The 17237-nt window shown below is 46.1% G+C and overlaps 1 protein-coding gene across 21 annotated transcripts in view; it reads left to right on the top strand.

The window, feature by feature from the left end:
• Positions 1–17237, top strand: part of CCNY (cyclin Y) — a 318347-nt gene that overhangs the window by 240698 nt on the left and 60412 nt on the right. For all 21 annotated transcript variants that reach the window (XM_070601618.1, XM_070601616.1, XM_070601613.1 and 18 more), the window contains one exon: positions 14211–14285. In XM_070601618.1, the coding sequence (XP_070457719.1) occupies positions 14219–14285 (67 nt within the window). In that variant the 5' untranslated portion in view covers positions 14211–14218. The remainder of the gene's footprint in view (positions 1–14210; positions 14286–17237) is intronic.

The raw sequence follows: 17237 nt of genomic DNA, 5'->3' as shown, positions 1-17237 counted from the left end.
TTTATGGTGTGGGTAATTATGCCAACTTTCAGGGTTATCGTGTGGAATTGGATTTCATGTAGGTGAAATGCCTAGCAGAGTGCCGGAAACATAGCTACACTCAGTAAGGATCAAGCTGTAATTACAAATATGATTTGAGCAAATGGAAGAGAAAAAAGAGAATACCTTTAGCAGAAGCTCAGGGGAGATGGCATGAGATGTTTGTGGAAGATATTTGTTTTGTCTGCTCTCTTACATAATGCTTTCTGCAGCATCATGAATATGGCATCGCAATACTCTATGATGTGGTACAGTATCAAATACTCCTTATTTGCTTCCTCGCTTCACCAGATCAGGTTCACTCGCTTTATTTGTTATTTAATCAGGGATTGAGCATACACGATAGACCTTTTTTTTTTTTTTTTTACCTACAATATGGCACTTTTATATCCAAAGAAACAGTGTTTCTCCAAGCCATTGTGTGAAGTGGAGCTTTTCTCTGCCTCCTTTGGAGTGGCCCCCCGCCCATTTCCACCCCGAAGGCCCTCCGCTCAGCTCATCTCCACCCCTGTCCCTTTGCTCTTGCTTCCTCAAGAAGGGGCTTTGCAGGAATCCTTGAGAACCAGGAGACTCTGAAGCTGGGAACCAAGATGAGCCTCGTTTTCAACCTAGCGGGCAGCAGATTAACGTGCACAGGTGCAGAGGGGAGGTCTTCTGCCACAGACTGTGCTGCGTGGTGCATCTGGCACACGCTCATCCATTGCAGCCGCTCCTTGTGGCAGCTTCTCAAGGTGTGGGAGTGAGGGGGCTTTTCAGAGTAGATGGGGTGGTGATGGATTGAAAACCCACCCTCCAGGCCCTATCAGAAAGACCAGCCATTCCCCCCACATAGTGCCTGTGAGGCAAGGACCCCGTGCCGGTCGTGTCTGAGATGCGGTGTCTTGTGCTCCTGTCGGTGGGCCTTTTGGTGGGTGCCCTGTGTGCTCTGTGGCTTTGCTGAGGGAAGGCAGAAGAGAGGAGTGGTCTCTTTGGCATTCCTCAGGATTGTTGTATGTATCAGCTACTTAATGCTTTAATTAGGGATATTTGGGGAAATGTATATAAAACCAGTTCCATTCGTAAGCTGTGGATTTCTGTACACTGAAAACAAGGTTTGTCGGTCTTTTGGCAGATGGAGGTTGTTGATCTTCATGGTCTCTAAGTGACTTCTTTCACTGGAGGAATTCAAGCCAGGGTTTTGCATTACTGAATCTTACAGAAGGAAGAACGAATGACTTTGTGGGGACAGGATTCTGAGGAGGCGTAAGCTAGTGGAGGGTAAGGAGTAAGGGGCCCCTGCCAGCGCCAGTTTGGAAAGGAAGAGGACTCGATGAAGCTGAGAGATTACAGTTGGAAACAAATGGCATCGTCTGCCCAGACTCGGGGAAGTATATGTCAGAACTTTTAAAAGGATTTATTAAAATAGTTAAAAACTGATTAAATTTGGCAGCACATCCTTAACATGAAGAGAAAAGGCAGAAAAATCAAAAGCTGCTTTTGGAATTTATGGATATAAGCAAATGATAAAGATTTCCAGAGCTTAAAATTTATACCATCGTTTGCTAGAAAATAAGCAGTTGTAAACCTGACTTGGGAGGGAAATTCATGGCATTGACCTCCTCCCAGATCACCAACAAAGAAAATAGATCGTGGAAGGTCCTAGTGACACACTGGCTGTCACTGAAGGCTTCAGAGCGCGTGGCAGGCCCTGAAGGTCAGGACACTGCTGCGCTGAGTGGGCATGCCTCCGGGATGCTGGATGGTAACAGGTGATCTCGGTAGACTGGAGGGAAAGGTCTGGAGGTGGGAAGGATGAGCAGGTTAAGGCATTTGGCACAGCCGTAAGTGTGTGGGGTTTAACTGGACTCGCAGGCCGTTGTTTTCCTGCATGTGGGCTGTACCCAGCAGTGCACCCACCCTGCTCCCTCCCTCCTCTGTGCAGGGCCCTTTTGCCAACTGCTGGTTGTCTTCCTTGTCTGCTTCTCTGTCCTTGTGCTCCACCTCTCATCACTCACTGGAATGTCTTCAAGTCCATCCACTTCTGTCAACCACCTTCCTTCTCGCCTGGATTATGGCCACAGCTTCCTTCTTGATATCCTGTGTCCAGTCTTGTCCTCCTTCGGTTCATTTCCCCCACTGTGCAGCCATGATGACTTTGCTGAAGTGTCAGTCCACCCCTTCAGGAACCCTCTGGTGCCCTTGAGATAAAATCCTGACTCTCCCATCAACCCTTTCTCACTCCTTCCCCTTATGTTACATCCTCTCGTACATTTCCCGTTGTGTATCTTAAAGGCCTGGTATGCTTGTCTTTTTTTTTTTTTTTAGCTTTTGTTTTCGATATACTGGTTTCTCTGCCTTAGAACCCCTTCCTCTCCCCTTAGCCTGCTACCTAACCCGTTCTCGCAGCAAGCCTCCGCTCTCTCCTTGGTTCTCCTTTGGCTGCTGCCCCTAGCAAAGCACTTGTAACTGCCTGCTGACTCGTCCGCTTCATACCGCACCCCAGGCTTTACACTCTGGAGGGCCACAGGGTCTTTCACCGTTGCATTTCCTGTACACAGTGTCTACATCAAGTTGATTCTCAATGCGGGTTTGTTGACTTGTTGACTTAAACAATGATAGAGGACTCAAATATCTCCTTAGTGGCTTTCAGGGTGCCATTTTGGACACTTTTTAGTTGTCTACAATAGCAGATTTCATCATTATTGCCTGAACTTAAAAGACCTAGTCTTTTGCCTGGTATTAAAATATCAGCGATCTAAGTGGTGTTTTTCCTGTTTCAATGTTAGCGCTGATTCATGCCTCTCAAGAGAGGCTGGTTGCTAGGAGATGCTTTCTCCTTGAATTAATCTACATTTGAGTTAATGGTTGGTCCTTGCCAGTTTCTCTTTTTCTTTCCTTTCCTTTCCTTAGGTTGTTGAGAAGAGCTACTTCACTTGATCATTCTTTTATGCTGTTTTCATTGTTCGGCTTGTTGGTTGATTTACGGTTGAGCATTTGGACTTTGCACACATGGTGCCTCTCCCAAGGTGGTACTGATTCCAGTGGATGAGGACTGCCCTCAGCCTTTATGGGGGCCCACGAATCCCACTGGCTTGAACCTGCGTTGTCTCTGATCCTCAGAGAACTCAGTGAGGCCATCAGAATGTGACTATCATCTTCATTTTATTGAGACTTAGAGAAGTAACATGATTTGCTCAAGTAGCCAAACAGAAGCAGAATTCAGTCTTTTAGCTTTCAATTCCACATTTTTTATCTTGTTCTCTGCTGGACCTTAAACGTTGCAGTTACACTTAATAATCTGTCCCCTGGCAAAGCAAGTATTGTCCAATTAATTTATTTGATGCGTGATTTTTCTGTTCTCCTTTTTTTGAATTTAAACTTGTCACTTCACCTTCGAATTTTTTTCTATGAATATCTTTCTAAACATAAACACCAGCAGTCAACTTGAATTGTTGAGACAATTCAGCAATAGTGGCTTGTCCCTCTTTATTCAGTGGAAGAATGCAGCTTCTTGTTCTGGCACTCGAGGGCTTCCACCGTCTGACCTGAATCTATCTTTCCTGGTTTCCTGTCCTTGGCTTGTCTTGCTGAACTATCCAGCCTTGCCATGCATGTCTCCTGGCTGTCCCCTAAGAAGCTTTTTTCTGTCCACCAAGTGCCTTGGCCCATACTCTTCCTTCTGGCTGAAATGCACCTCCCTCTGAGCAGCTTCTTCCAAATAAAAATCCAACTGACAGGCCCACGAAATCTCATCTGTTCTCGGAAGTCATCTCTGCTCTACCAGTGAAACTGGAGCACCTCCCGTCAGGTTACCATGTGACCCTTACTGCATTTGGCGTGGCTTCAGGATTGTTTGTGGAAATGGGCATGTGCCAGCGCACAGAAGCTCCTTGCTAGTGGGGAATGTGTCTGAAATAATCTTTGTGTTAATCCGTGTGTCTGGTTGAGTACCGTGTATATATGGTGGCATAGAGAAGACACTTGAATTCATCCACTGACTTTCATGCAGTCAGTACACGTTTGGGGGGACACACCTTCAAACCAGTGGCTGTGGGGATATGAGAAAGGTGATAGAACACAGGCATGTACCAAGCTTGGTGGGAGAGGAGAAGGGCAAGTGAGGAGCCTAATGAGTCAGGAGGTCCTCTGGGGACCATAGCCTCAGCCCGGCCTGGAGGTGGGAGTAGGAGAGCCCAGATGGGCCAAGCCAGCGAGCTTGTTCCTGGCAGAGGGGATGGTCTGGTCAAGCCTGTGGAAACCTCAAGGAACATGTGTGGTGGAGCACAAAGCGTAAGGCAAGGAGAACTGGGAAACGAGGCCAGATAGTAAACGTGCAAGCCAGCGAGAGCCTGTGTGTCCCCAGTGCTGTGGCTGTAATAAGATCTTCTTGATGTGTCCACTGGTCCCTGTGCTTCCATTAAATCTCCTGTGGAAGGGAGCAGGCACCAGTGTCGACCCTGTTGCACTTGCCGCCACCCCCATAGTGACTTTTCCTAACCGTTTGTCTGCTCTTCCTTGCCTGACCTCCAGTGGGTGTGGTGGCAGTCAGCAGGATGCTCAGAGGAGCAGTCTTAGGATGAAGCATGTGTCCTGGAAAAGCTACCACCTGCATTTTCAGTTTTAAAATGAAAGAGATTAGTTTGTAGTACGAACTGTGACCACACAAAGTAATCATCTTAAAACTTTCAAACTCTCAGACAGATAATTCTAGGAGCAGAGACCTCACTTATCGTGTTCACTGCTGTATCCCTAGCCCAGCATGCAGCATGGGGCCTGACGCAGGGGGTACGTGATGCCGGACGTGTGTGCGTGTGAATATGTGTATATGAGTGTGTGTGTGTAGGTTATCTACACATAAACAGATATATTTATTTTAGCTCTTTCTATAAAATTTTATAATTTTCTGTATGAGATCTTACACTTCTTTAAATTTAATGATAGGGTTTTTTTGCTTAGTGAATTGAGTCTTTTTTATATTATCATTGTTATGTTTGCTGATGTTTCTCTAGGCCACAGTGTTTTTCACTGAATACCCTGTTGGCATTGTGAGGCACACTTCTCATTGTGTGGGACAGTGGTAAAAGACAAGCAGCAGCCACTGTCGTCATGACAGCCAAAAATGTCCCCGCACGTTTCTAAACACCCCTAGGGTAGAGGAGCGGCTGCTGCTGTCTGTTGAGCACTGCTACTAAGATAAAGGCATGAAATGGACTTCTGTATGTTGATTTGTATTATAGTTTGTGCCAATAGATTTGTAAAGCCCTTTGTATTTTCTAAGTAGACACTTATATGCAAATGACAGTTTTGTTTCTTTCGAGTCCAGTAAATTCCTTTTATTTTTTTCTTGTCCCATCCCATACAATGTTGGATTGAAGGTAGCTGGATCCCAGCCTCGTTCCTGAGTGAAAGAGAAAGCATCTGATGTTTCAGCATTAGTATGAGGGTTGCTGTAGGGTTTTGGTAGACAGCTCTGATCGAGATAGCCTTCACCTGATGAGGGGTTTGCTGGGAGTCTATTTTATCCTGAACGGCTGTGGACGGCAGAGCCGCTGTTGGTTGGACTTTTTCATTCCATGCGTTGTAACTCTTTCGCTCTGCTTCATTCTAAGTGATATCCTTAGATCTGTGTTTCAGGGCACCAGTTCTGTTTTCAGGTGTGTCTAATCTGCGGTTTAACCCAACTATTGAGTGTTAGATTCCAGTAACTATGTTTTTTATTTCTAGAATATACATGTTTTCACATGTGTGTGTATACATACCTATATATGTATATGTGAACACACATATGGACATGGCTTTTTTCCAAAACTCCGTTTTTCCCCCTTATGTTTTTATTTCTTTTGTGTGTTTAATTAGCACATAAAATTATTTTATGGTCTCTATCCAAGTTCTTGAGGGCCTGGCCTTGCTGTTGGTCGTGTCTCCTGACTCTTGCATGTAATGGATCCCTTCCTTCTGTCTCATCCTCTTGGATGGTGGGCCTATCTTTAGAAGGGGAGTAATCAGGTGGAGTCCCTGAGTCAGGCTTCTCCAGAGTGTTTGCAGTGACTTCAGCCAGGCACCTGGGGTGTGACTGGCCTGTGACCCATTTGGTGTAAACTTGCCCAGGGGTTTCCTGAACTCACGTGTAGAGCAGGCTGGGGCCCCAGAACCGCATTAGAGGCGCGGAGCAGTGGTGCCAGTTCCTGGGGCTGGGAGACTTCTCCCTTCCCAGGCCCACACTCCTTTTTCCTCTGGATTCTTAGACAACTGTTTTTTTCTAATTCAATTTTTGCTGAGATTGTAGCCCTTTGAGGGTTCCAGATGTATGTGAAAGTGTCAGATTCAACTTCTTTCCACTCTAAGGGCTTATATCCTATCCTGCAGGACATTAAAATTAGGTGACTTCCAAACCAAGGCACTTTTAAGTAAAGGAGGTTAGTGTTAGTAATTACGCCAGGATGACAGGTGTGACCCAGGAAGTGTGGTCACCATGGTTGAAATCCAAGACCCGCTTGTATTGCTGGATAACCCACATCCTGCTAAAGGCTTCAGCGACTCTCTGGTTAGAGCCTCAGGTCATTTCTCTTACTTTCTTGCCAGGCTCTCGTAGGCATTTAAAAGGATGTTTTATATTTTACCTCATGTTTCTGAGTGCTTATGGTATGAGAGTTTTTAGGTTATCTAGTCTGTTCAATTGCCAGGACAGTCTGTTGTCAGTCTTTTTTTTTTTCTTTAAAGATTTTAAAATTTTTCCTTTTTCTCCCCAAAGCCCCCCGATACATAGCTGTGTATTTCTAGTTGTGGGTCCTTCTACTTGTGGCATGTGGGATGCCGCCTCAGCATGGCTTGATGAGTGGTGCCATGTCCGCGCCCAGGATTCAAACTGGCGAAACCCTGGGCCGCCGAAGCGGAGCGCGCAAACTTAACCACTCGGCCACGGGGCCAGCCCCTGTTGTCAGTCTTAACATTAGGATCTTTCTCTGTCTCCTTTGGTTCATCTTAAGACGGAATATTAGAAGGAGACAGTGGAGAGCCTGGAGAGGGGCTGGGCAGGGAGGGGGAGAGGGAAGTAGGAAATGGATATGGGGAGAGAAAAAGAGTGAGTAGAAGAGAAACCGAGAGAGAGGTTGGAAAGAGGGTGATGGAGAGGCTGATAAATAGGGAAATGGAGAGAAAGACAGACAGTCGGAGAGCACATGAGCGAGAGTCAGATGTGTGTGCACAGAGACACACACGTCCAAGCACAGACTCAGACCTGGAGGCCCAGCACACAGAGATGTGTGGACCCAGAGACATGCAGTCACAAAGCCGCACACATGGATCACCCTGAGGGATGCAGGCAGCTTAGAGTAGACGGTGAAAATAAAAATAACCAAATCTAAGTGTGTTAGAATAATCGGAAAGAATAAACTTGAAATCAGTGGGAGTAGAAAAGATGGCTTTTAGGGGCCAGCCCCATGGCCGAGTGGTTAAGTTCACGCACTCCGCCTCGGCGGCTAAGGGTTTCGCCAGTTCGGATCATGGGCGAGGACGTGGCACCACTCCTCAAGTCATGCTGAGGCAGCATCCCACGTGCCACAACTAGAAGGACCCACAACTAAAAATAAAATATGCAACTGTGTCCTGGGGGGCTTTGGGGAGAAAAAAGGAAAAATAAAATCGGGGGGAAAAAAAAAGAAAAGCTGGCTGCAGAATTAACTGAAGTTGCAGTAGCAGCAGTTCCCCCACAGCCACGGCAGCAGTGGTTGTTCAAAGAGGGACGTGGACGCGGGCTGCTGGGACTGGGGCTTTCCCGTGGCAGCTGCGGGAGCACCAGTGGCGTCAAGCTCTTGATTTTGGTCTCTTGGGCACTAGTGAATTGAGATAGTCACTGATTTTCAGGTAGTGGGATAATAGTAACTAAAAAGTAAAAGTAAACCAATCTGATTTAAAATTAACAGGCTTTATTTGTCGATTTCATCATTGTCTTGCAGATCATAGCCAGACTTAGAAATGTGATTATCTAAAATATTTTCACCATGTCAAATATTTGTCTAAAGACAGAAAACAGGCCCAATGGTGTCATCTCATATTAAGCTTGGGATTGTCACCTAACCACAGGGGCCTTCAAGTCAAAGTCGACTTTCTACCATGAAGTTCCAAAACTATGAAGGAATCACAGAATCCTTGAATTCTTGGGCCCTGCCCACGGACATTGTCTAGAAGAGATGGACAGCCCATCTTTTGGATGAGTTTTGGCACTGTGGTCAGCCTGGGGTCCAGCAGTGCAGAGAGAGGAGGGGGGCGGTGGGGTTTCCACTTGTGCAGACTGTCTTCTGTGTCTCCTTTCTGTCCCTGTTAGACCTGGCACGTATTTGACCTCGCTGCACTTTCCTGTTTCATTTTTACGGGTTTTCCAGACCATCAGTGAGAGATAATGACTCCCACTTATTTTAGATACTGTTTTATTCCATGGATCCTTTGTAACACTGGTGCTGGTTTAAAAGCTGAGATGAACAATTGTGGATCACTGATACTCTGACATCTGTGGAAAGGGCAGAAGAAAATTAGGTTACCTGGCATAGAGTACTGCTAAATTAAACTGATTTGCAAGCATGCTGTTTGATTTATTTCTAATTTTGAATAAAGGGATCCTCTTATACCTTGCCCTCAGCTGAAACGTAGACTGAAAGCAGTGTGACCAAGTATTTCCATTATCACCTGCAAGTCTGGCTGGCGATAGACTCTTGGAAGGACTGCTCTCTCAATAGTGTAATTTGACAGTGGGTCTTAATAGGTGTCATCAGCATAAAGAAACAGTTGTTCAAAACTCTGCTTCCTAAGCGTTAGGTTCAAGTCAGTTCTAGGCATTCCGTAGCCTTCTGCCTTTTTTCTCCACAGCACCACTCCCTCAGGCTGGTTCCTCGTGTCATCACGGGAGAAGCTGTATTCTCTGATAGCAGTTTCCAGCCAGGACTCGAGAGAACAGAGACTGTGTAATGACGGTGCAGCACCGTCTGTAGTGTCTCTAGTTTTACGTATATATTTTGAGTTTTCTGTCTTGAGCACTGAACTAGATGCTTGCCATACTTTTTTTTAAATACCGTAGAATTTTAACAGTCAGTGTTTATGGGGCGCCTGCTGGGGCGGATACCCTGCTTACTGCTTTCTATACGCAACTTCTCCTCTTCACAGCAATCCTCTGAGTGAGGTGGTGTTCGCCTGCGTATAGATGAGGAAAATGAAACCCAGAGTACTATGGCAGTTTGCCCAGGGCCAAAGAGCCAGCAGAGATGAATTCACAGCTAGATTCTTTACGTTATAAAATATTTTTTTCTCCACCATTTGAGCTTCTCTTTGGGGACTGAATGATTCGTGGAGCTCCAGGACTGTTGACTTTTAGCTTTCTAAATGTGGGTTATAGGATTTGTAGAATATCTTGATGGGTTTTTCACTATTTTTGTTTTCTCCACTGGTACTTCACACCTTCACCTTAGAAGGATGCTCCGTGACAGCGGGGGCTTGATCTGTTTTGTTCACTTCTGTACCCTCTGCCTGTGGAACTGAGCAGTACCTGGCCCCTGGAAGATGCTCAGTGATTGTTGAATGAATGAGTGAAAACCGTGGCAGGTTGGACTGGTCTTAATAACTCCCCCCAGTATTCCTACTGTGGTATCTAATAAAATGCTGGTTGATTCCCTCTCACTGTAATAATGAAGGTAAATATGTGACAGAAATAAGATGATGTGTTTTGAAATCATCTAAATACACGTTTTGTCTCACCATTAATTGACTGTAGCACTTCGAACAATAAGAATGAACTCTTATGACCACGGAGTAATTGGTGTAGCTAATAGGACAGGTAAAGATTCAGACGTGGTGACCACCCCAAAGCAGTCTTTAAGTCAGAATAGTTCAAGAGGACTGAACACAATGCCTGGCATATGGTATGGACTCAATGCTGGTTTGTTCTGTTAAACTGAACTCTATTGAGTAGCCTTAGCAGGAAGAAAAAGCGGTATAACTTTTTGACTCTTAGAGTCCACTGCTTTGTTTAAGCCCTTGTTTTGATCGCGCTGTTCTCTATCTCACAGAGGTTGTTCGGATCTGTTCTCCACTTCACCAGCTGGCCCTGTGCTCTCATGCTGTCTTCACCTCGTCTCCCGGCCTGACTCAGTGCGTGTGGGATGCACTCTCTCAGCTGCCCTGTGCCCTCCTGGAGGCCGGCTGCATGCTTCCTTCCTTTGCAGGGCTCTTGGCCCCTGTGGTGTTCCCAGCCAGCCCATTTCTGCAGGGCTTGTCTCGGTCTGGAAGTACTCCAGTGGGCTTTGCTCTTCTCAGTAAGCGCAGTGGTCTCTGCTCAGGTGGCACCCAGATGGCACCCAGCCAAGTGAATATTTAAATTTTATAAGTTATGACTTGTGGGTAAGTTAGCACATGAGGTATGCAAGAGCTGGATGGAGCAGGTGGGAAGATGGCAGCCGTGTGGGCTCTGGGAAGGCAGTGTGAGGGGAGGGCTGGGGCTGGGCGAGTTTCCGGGGAGGCCCAGGGGGATGAGGAGTACTCACTGCTGGATCGAGGGAGCGTGTGTGAACAGTCAGCACTGGGACTTTAGAACGGGTAGCGTGCTGTCAGTCAGAACTGACTTTAGCAGAGTGGTGAGCATTCTTTAGCAGTGAAGTTTATTTCATTTGCAGACTCTGATTTTAAGCTTAATATCCCATGAATTTCTTCCTTTCAGTTCTTGCCATTCAGAAAGTGAGTGGCACTAAGGCCACCACACTCTTCCAGATATGTCCCATCATCATGTGCATGTGGGGTGTCCTTCTGCTGGACTCTGCAGCTGGGGATGGTTTCCTTCATGGCTGAACTAGTACTTTGGTCGCGCTTGACTTCAGACTGTAGGTCTGAGTGATACGGCGGGTTTGTGTTGCTTGGCCTATGAGAATTCTGCCTTTTCCCATGTTTTGTTCCTCCCATAGTTGCAGTTCCCTTGCCGAAGCACGTACTGTAATTACTGTGTCTCTTCCAGATCGAGGACTGCACTCTGAAGCTTGAGTTGTAGGAAGCACCTGGCACTTCCTCGTTCCTTTGTGCTCTGCCATTTTCCTGTTTGAGTCAGTGCTAGATAAGCGGGGTTCTGAGGCTGGCCTGCCGTCATACGAGGGGTGACTCAGAGACACCTGTCCTCAGACTTGTCCTGTACAGAGTTAGCCGGTCAGCTGGCACCTGGTGTCGAGTTTTGTTACTTTGCACTCTACAGTTATGGGTTAGGATTGGAGAAAATGCACACGGCATGTTGTTAAGTGCTTTTTTCAAAGTAGTTCCTTGCAGCTCATGAAAAAGCTGCCCCCTAACATCTATAAATATCCGAGCCTGCTTTCAAGTAAAAATTCGCCGATGATCTCGGTTTTCCTCAGCCTCACTGCGTATCCCTGTGTCCAGAAGCAAAGAATTCCTGGATTTTCCTATGTGTGGAAACTTCCTAGTTATCTTATCCAAGATCTTTATACTAAAACTTAAGTTCTAGGGAGAACTTGAGAAAGGTGGTTTTGTGGACCCAGCTTTAGGAGCTTCTGGACCTCTCCTGCATCAGCCTTTGCCTCCTGCGGCTTAGCTCTCACGCTTCAGTCCTTCTGGGGCTCGGGGTCTGAGGCAAGGCCTGGCCGAGCAGGGGCGGGGAGACTTGGCTCTGCACTCTGGAGTCCAGCTGGGGACCAGAGTCTGGGTCCAGTTGTGTTACTACCCAGCTGGGCACGCCCTTCTCTCGGCCTCACTTGCCCACCTGTGAGTATCCCATGAAAGCCTGGTCTTGGAGGCTCCTCATGACTTGCTCTGCGTCCCTGAACTGGGTGGAGATGATATGTGGCCTCCTACCCACGCAGGAAACCATCTGTGACACGAGTGAGTGTTCCCATCAGACCTAGAATTGTGGCTTGTCCGTAAGGAAACATATGGTGACCTTTTCCTTGTGTCACACTTGGTCAGGAGAGTGTGACATGTGATTCCCGCTCTTTGGTTTTCTGCGTGGAAGATGGAGGAGTCGTCCTCCCCTTCCCCGTGGCCTGGTCAGACCAGGAGGTGTGTAGTGTCGCCGCACATGGGACCAGGGCACCTCCGCCCAAGGGCCGCTCTGAGTTGGTCAGTTTTGTCAGGAGCTCCTTCAGCAAGCGGACACTGCTCATGGGGAGACTCTTGGTGTCTGCATGTCCTCCTCTGACTTCTGGGAGGGGGTCCAACAGCCACGGCACGAGCTCTGGGCCTCTCCCCGGAACACCAGCACGGGCATGTCCAGCCGCCTAGCCATCTAGAGGATAATAAAGGCTCAAATGGTTTTCATGTGTTGTTTTTAAAGATATGTTTTAAATTACAAAAGTTAAAACAGATTAACAAAAATAATGCTCAATGCAGAAAACTTAGAAAACACAGAACAGCAAAAAAAAAAAAAAAATCCCTCAATTGCAGTATTCAAAGGTAAGCAAACATTGGTGTATATCTTCAGTTTTCTGTGCTGTGCATATTCCCCCCCCAGAGCGATACCATGCTGCTTTCTTCACCTAATGACCTGTGATGTACCTATCTGCACGTGAAGGAAATACTCTCCCCGTGACTTTTTAATGGCGGCATGGCATTCCACCATCTAGATGCGCTGGCATTTACTAAAGCAATGCCCTCTTATTAGAAGCCATCTCTCAGAATCGGTGACGTTGCCATTCTCAGTCGTTTTGAGGGCTTGTAGACCTTACAGCACCAGATCCTACTCTCCAGGCGTTGGGGGTTGTCTCCCAGGACTTGTTGGACTTAAAAGCAGGATCTCAATTCCCTAAGAAATGCCAGTCTTGTGTTGTTTTGGCTCCACTGTCGGCTTCAAACAGAAAAGCTTTACACTTCTTGCTTGCGGTATTCTACAAACCCTTACTGATAATTTTAATAATATAGTGGGTCTTAAAGGACTCTGATCTGGTCAGTGAGTCTGAGTTAGATATTAAAGGAACACAGAAGGAATTTGCAGTGCTGGCGTGTCCAAGGCCCTAGAGTTGAGTTCCTGGTATGCCCGGGCGAGAAGCGCTGCGTGCACGTTGTTTTCAATTGATGCTTTTCTGTGGGACCACGGGTTCAGGATTCTGGAAGTTAACCGTATCTGCCATGGCTGGGATTACATACTTGCCCTCATTTTTATATTTAGAAGTCCTCCCTCCCCCCCCAAAAAATTTAGTAGAACATTTGTTATTTACCTTTTTTTATTGTTTTGGTGGGGGAGATTGGCCCTGAGCTAACATCTGTTGATTAGCTACTAAAGCTAAGGATGGATACCATCTGTTTTTATTGGTGTTGACTGGGTTTCTTTGGAAATTTATCGAAATAATTGAATCAGGATAGTTTTTATTCTGATGCTAGAAGCTGATTTGAAGACCATTCTGACTTTCCAATATTGGTCTTCTCTCTTTCCTTCCCTAACTTAATTTTTTTGTTTAACCGTTCTTTCCCTATGGAATCAGTTTTTTCTTAATCTGGAAAAACTCTTTCCTGATGGGATTCTCAGTTGCACTGGGGGCCTGGTGTCGCCAAATGATCTGATTGCTCAAGAGAAGCTAGAAATATGTATTTCTTTCTTTGTGGTATGTGTTTGAAATATAAAAATCATTATATATTGGCTCAAATTTAAAAAAAAGGAAAGAAAATGTGTGAATCAAAGAAAACACATCCAGTGGCCCAGATTATGCCCACAGATGGCCAATTTTGCAGCCTTTGCTCTAAAGGATAAGTTTTGCCTTTTCAGAAAACAGCAATCGTAATTAAGCGGAGTGTGTGCGTGCAGCCTCAGCCGAGCTGCTGAGCTGCAGCCTGTTGTGCTCACCTTTGTCAGGGAAACCCTTCACCAGCTGTGGACTCAGACCAGTCAGTGGTCGTGCACAACTCGCTTCAATTGCGTGTTAGAACCCTGTCCTTCTGTTTTGTAGCATCCTGCATGCATAGCAGGTTTAAAGGGAAAATGGAGTTTTAAGCTAATAGATCTCCAGCCAAGTGGCTAATTTTTGTGTGACTTTTTCAGATTTCTAAATAGCGGTATTCTCAATTGAATCTGAAAGAACTATTAACTTGATCACTGTGGGGTTTTGCCAGAATCCTTGAGTGTATTAGCAATTTAACATTGAAAAATTGAAACTTAATCTTGGCTCTCCTTGGTTATCAGATGGATATTCATATATTTTCTTTTTCTTTCTTTAAAGATTTGAACATGGAATTCAATCCTTCAGACCATCCTCGGGCCAGCACAATATTCCTCAGTAAATCTCAGACGGACGGTAGGTTCCTAATTTATTTATATTTCTTTAAAAAAAAAAGCCTCCTGTTGGTAACTAGCCTGAGTCTTATTTTCTCCTAGATGTGGTTCTCAGAGTACCACTGGAATCCCTTCAGTGGCCCCCAAGTGTATCGTTGATGGTGGTTCCCTTGGGGTTTCTTTCTTCCGCAGTAAGTTAGGTTTCAGAATTTCCTATTTGAAGCAACTATCCTCATCTTGCTGGTCAGCTGGATTATTTCTCCGTACGTACTGGGGCAGTAGTTTCTACCCTGAGAGTCAGAAATTTTCCTTTAAGAATTGAGATTTGCATAAATTCTCAAAAGATCAGAAGTGTTTTTTTAGACAGTGTATAACAGAAAGCAAAATATAAGCCTTAAATAGAAGTGTCATTATCCCTATTTTGTCATTTCAGAGCTGAATGGGGTGGTTGGGGTAGGTGTTTTCTTTTTGCCGAACTTCTCATCACCAGATTATTCTGCGATTTTTGTGATTTGTCCTGGGTGTGTGTGCAATTCTCCTAGGGGGTTTTCCCTTCAGCCCCTGGCTGATCTCGATGTTCCCTGGCTTCTGGCTACAGAGGAGATAGAAAACATGTACAAGACAGGGAACACAAATCTTCTTAGTGAGATTCCTGTAGAAAAGTATAGCAGGAGAAACTTGTTAAATGATCATGTAGTGACCAGCTGAGTCCTGCATGATTGTGTCCCTGACTCTTGGCAAATCGCTAAGCTCTAGTTTAGAGAAGATCCTAAACTGACTAGAAAATAAACATATTTAAGACAGTAAGTTCATTTGTCAGAGCTGATGACTGCTCAGTAATGGTTAGGTAGCAGTTTTCACGTGGTAGAACGCTAATGTGATGTTAAGCAGGCCGCTGACTTGATTGGAAAGAATTTGGTGCATTTATTAAAAAATCAGTGTTTCTAAGAGTAAGACTGAGTCATTGTAGGCATCAAATACTTGTGAAGTAAGTTTTGAATGTATTGGGTAAAAGAGACAGCATATTTTCCCTGGGCTGATGAAGGGGGAAGCCATTGGGAGGGTAGGATATTGCGAGGGAAGGAAAGTGGTGGTGGGGATGGGGGTTTGGGACAATGAAAAATGGGAATCATGAACAGTTTTTTGCACTTGATGGCGCTGTGAAAGCAAGTTATAAGGTTGGCATACTTGGAGGTTTGCTTTCTTGCTTCCTGTGACTTGGGAGTCAGACCAACATCATTCGGAAAGCGTTCTCACAAGATGCACGTGAAATCGCATTAGAGCCTCTAAGCAGGTGGCACAGACCTTGACTGTCATGGTGAAAGGAGACCCAGCGGCTGTCTGACCTGATGGCAGTTGCCCCAGAGACGAGTGAGGGAGGCGTATTGCCCCCTTCACCTTTCCTGCAGACCTCCTCCCCCTTCCTCTTCTGGAACTCAGGGTATCAGCTACCCCGACCCTTCTGTGTATTGTTTCAATTTCTCCTTAAATGCCGGATCTTTAAATTCAACATGTAAGCATACTTGAATCTCATGGGTTAAAAACAAGAAAAGGAAAAATAACACTGTCTCCCACAGGTGCTCCTCTCTACTGCTCTGTTTAGTGACAGCTTCTGTACCATCTCTGCTTCTTTCCTTCCCGGCACTCTTCCAGCATCTTCCTCCTACCCCGCCTTTCCCTGGAGGCTGCTGGAAAGCTTGCCCAAGGACGTTTCACCTCCTCCGTTAGCTCTTGACCTCTCATGTGGTACTTGCTGCCATTGACTATTCTTTGCTCCTTAAGACGAGGGACCTATGTCTGCCGATGAAAGTAGGTTCCTCTAACTCAGTCTGTCACAAACAGAACTTAGTAACTGTGGTTGACGTCCTGCATTTCCTGCCCTGCCCAGGTCCCCACTCCAGGGAAGGCCTTGAGTTTTCCTGGACTCGTCCCTCTTCCAGGTTCTCACAGGCTGGCTATGGTGCTGGAGCTGACTCACAGTGGCTTTCACCAGCTGACTGGGCACGTTTCTTCCCAGCTCCAAGTCAGTGACATTGTATTGGGAGCATGCAGTAGCCACGATGGGAGTTTTTACACCATGTAAATTGGCAAATGCCACAAATCAGGACATTCTTTCTTTTTTTCTTTTTTAAGGCAGTTATTAAACATTTATCAGCACACCATTGCATCCAGGTAATCAAAGGCGTATTAATTTTTGCCTCTTAAACCTCCCTTGCATCTGACTACCCTTCCATAGCCCTGTGCTGCTGCCTTGGCTCAGACCCGTCACCTCCCCCTTGGATTACTGGCGCAGCCTCTGGGCCGGCCTGCGACCGTATCCCCTTCCAGTCCTGTGTCTGTGCTGTTGATAGGTGAAGAGACTTTCTGTAAATCAAGTCTGATTATGTCACTTGCTTACACTTTTTTAACGGCTCCCCAGTTGCCTTGGAATTAAATTCTGAACGCTTTAGCAAGGGATGCAGGGCCCTTCGCAGTCCACCCTCGCCTGCCTTCCCAGCCTGCTCTCTTGTTTTGCTCCTCTTTTCTGCAGCCACACTGAGTCACTTGGGTTGCCCCAGTGTGCCACTTGCCCTCATGTCCCTTTGCGTTACCTGTATTTCCCTTTCTTCTTCCATACAGCTCCTTTCCTCAGTCTTCCAGGCTCGGCTCTGCTGTTGTGTCCTCCAGAAGGTGTCCTTGGCCCTCAGACTGGGGGAGGTGGGCCTCTCGCAGGAGCTGTGAGTGCTTGCTTCACAGTCATAACTGGAGAGTGGCGTTTAAAACAATTTCCTGGTCTGTGTCCCCAGCAAGAGGGAGAGGACCATGTGATATTGGTTCTAAGTATTTCCTCTGCCTGGTACAGAGGATGTGTTCAGTGTAGACGGTTCCAAGATGGAAAATGACAAGGCCAGGAAACATTCTTGATTTGATTGTGATATTCTTCACTTGGATAAACTTAGATTTCTGTTGCAAGACCCCCATACTTCTAAGAGTA

The sequence above is a fragment of the Equus przewalskii genome, chromosome 30 (assembly GCF_037783145.1).
Source record: "Equus przewalskii isolate Varuska chromosome 30, EquPr2, whole genome shotgun sequence".
Lineage (NCBI taxonomy): Eukaryota > Metazoa > Chordata > Mammalia > Perissodactyla > Equidae > Equus > Equus przewalskii.
Note: the sequence above shows the minus strand (reverse complement) of the source record. Positions and strands in the feature narration are given on the sequence as shown.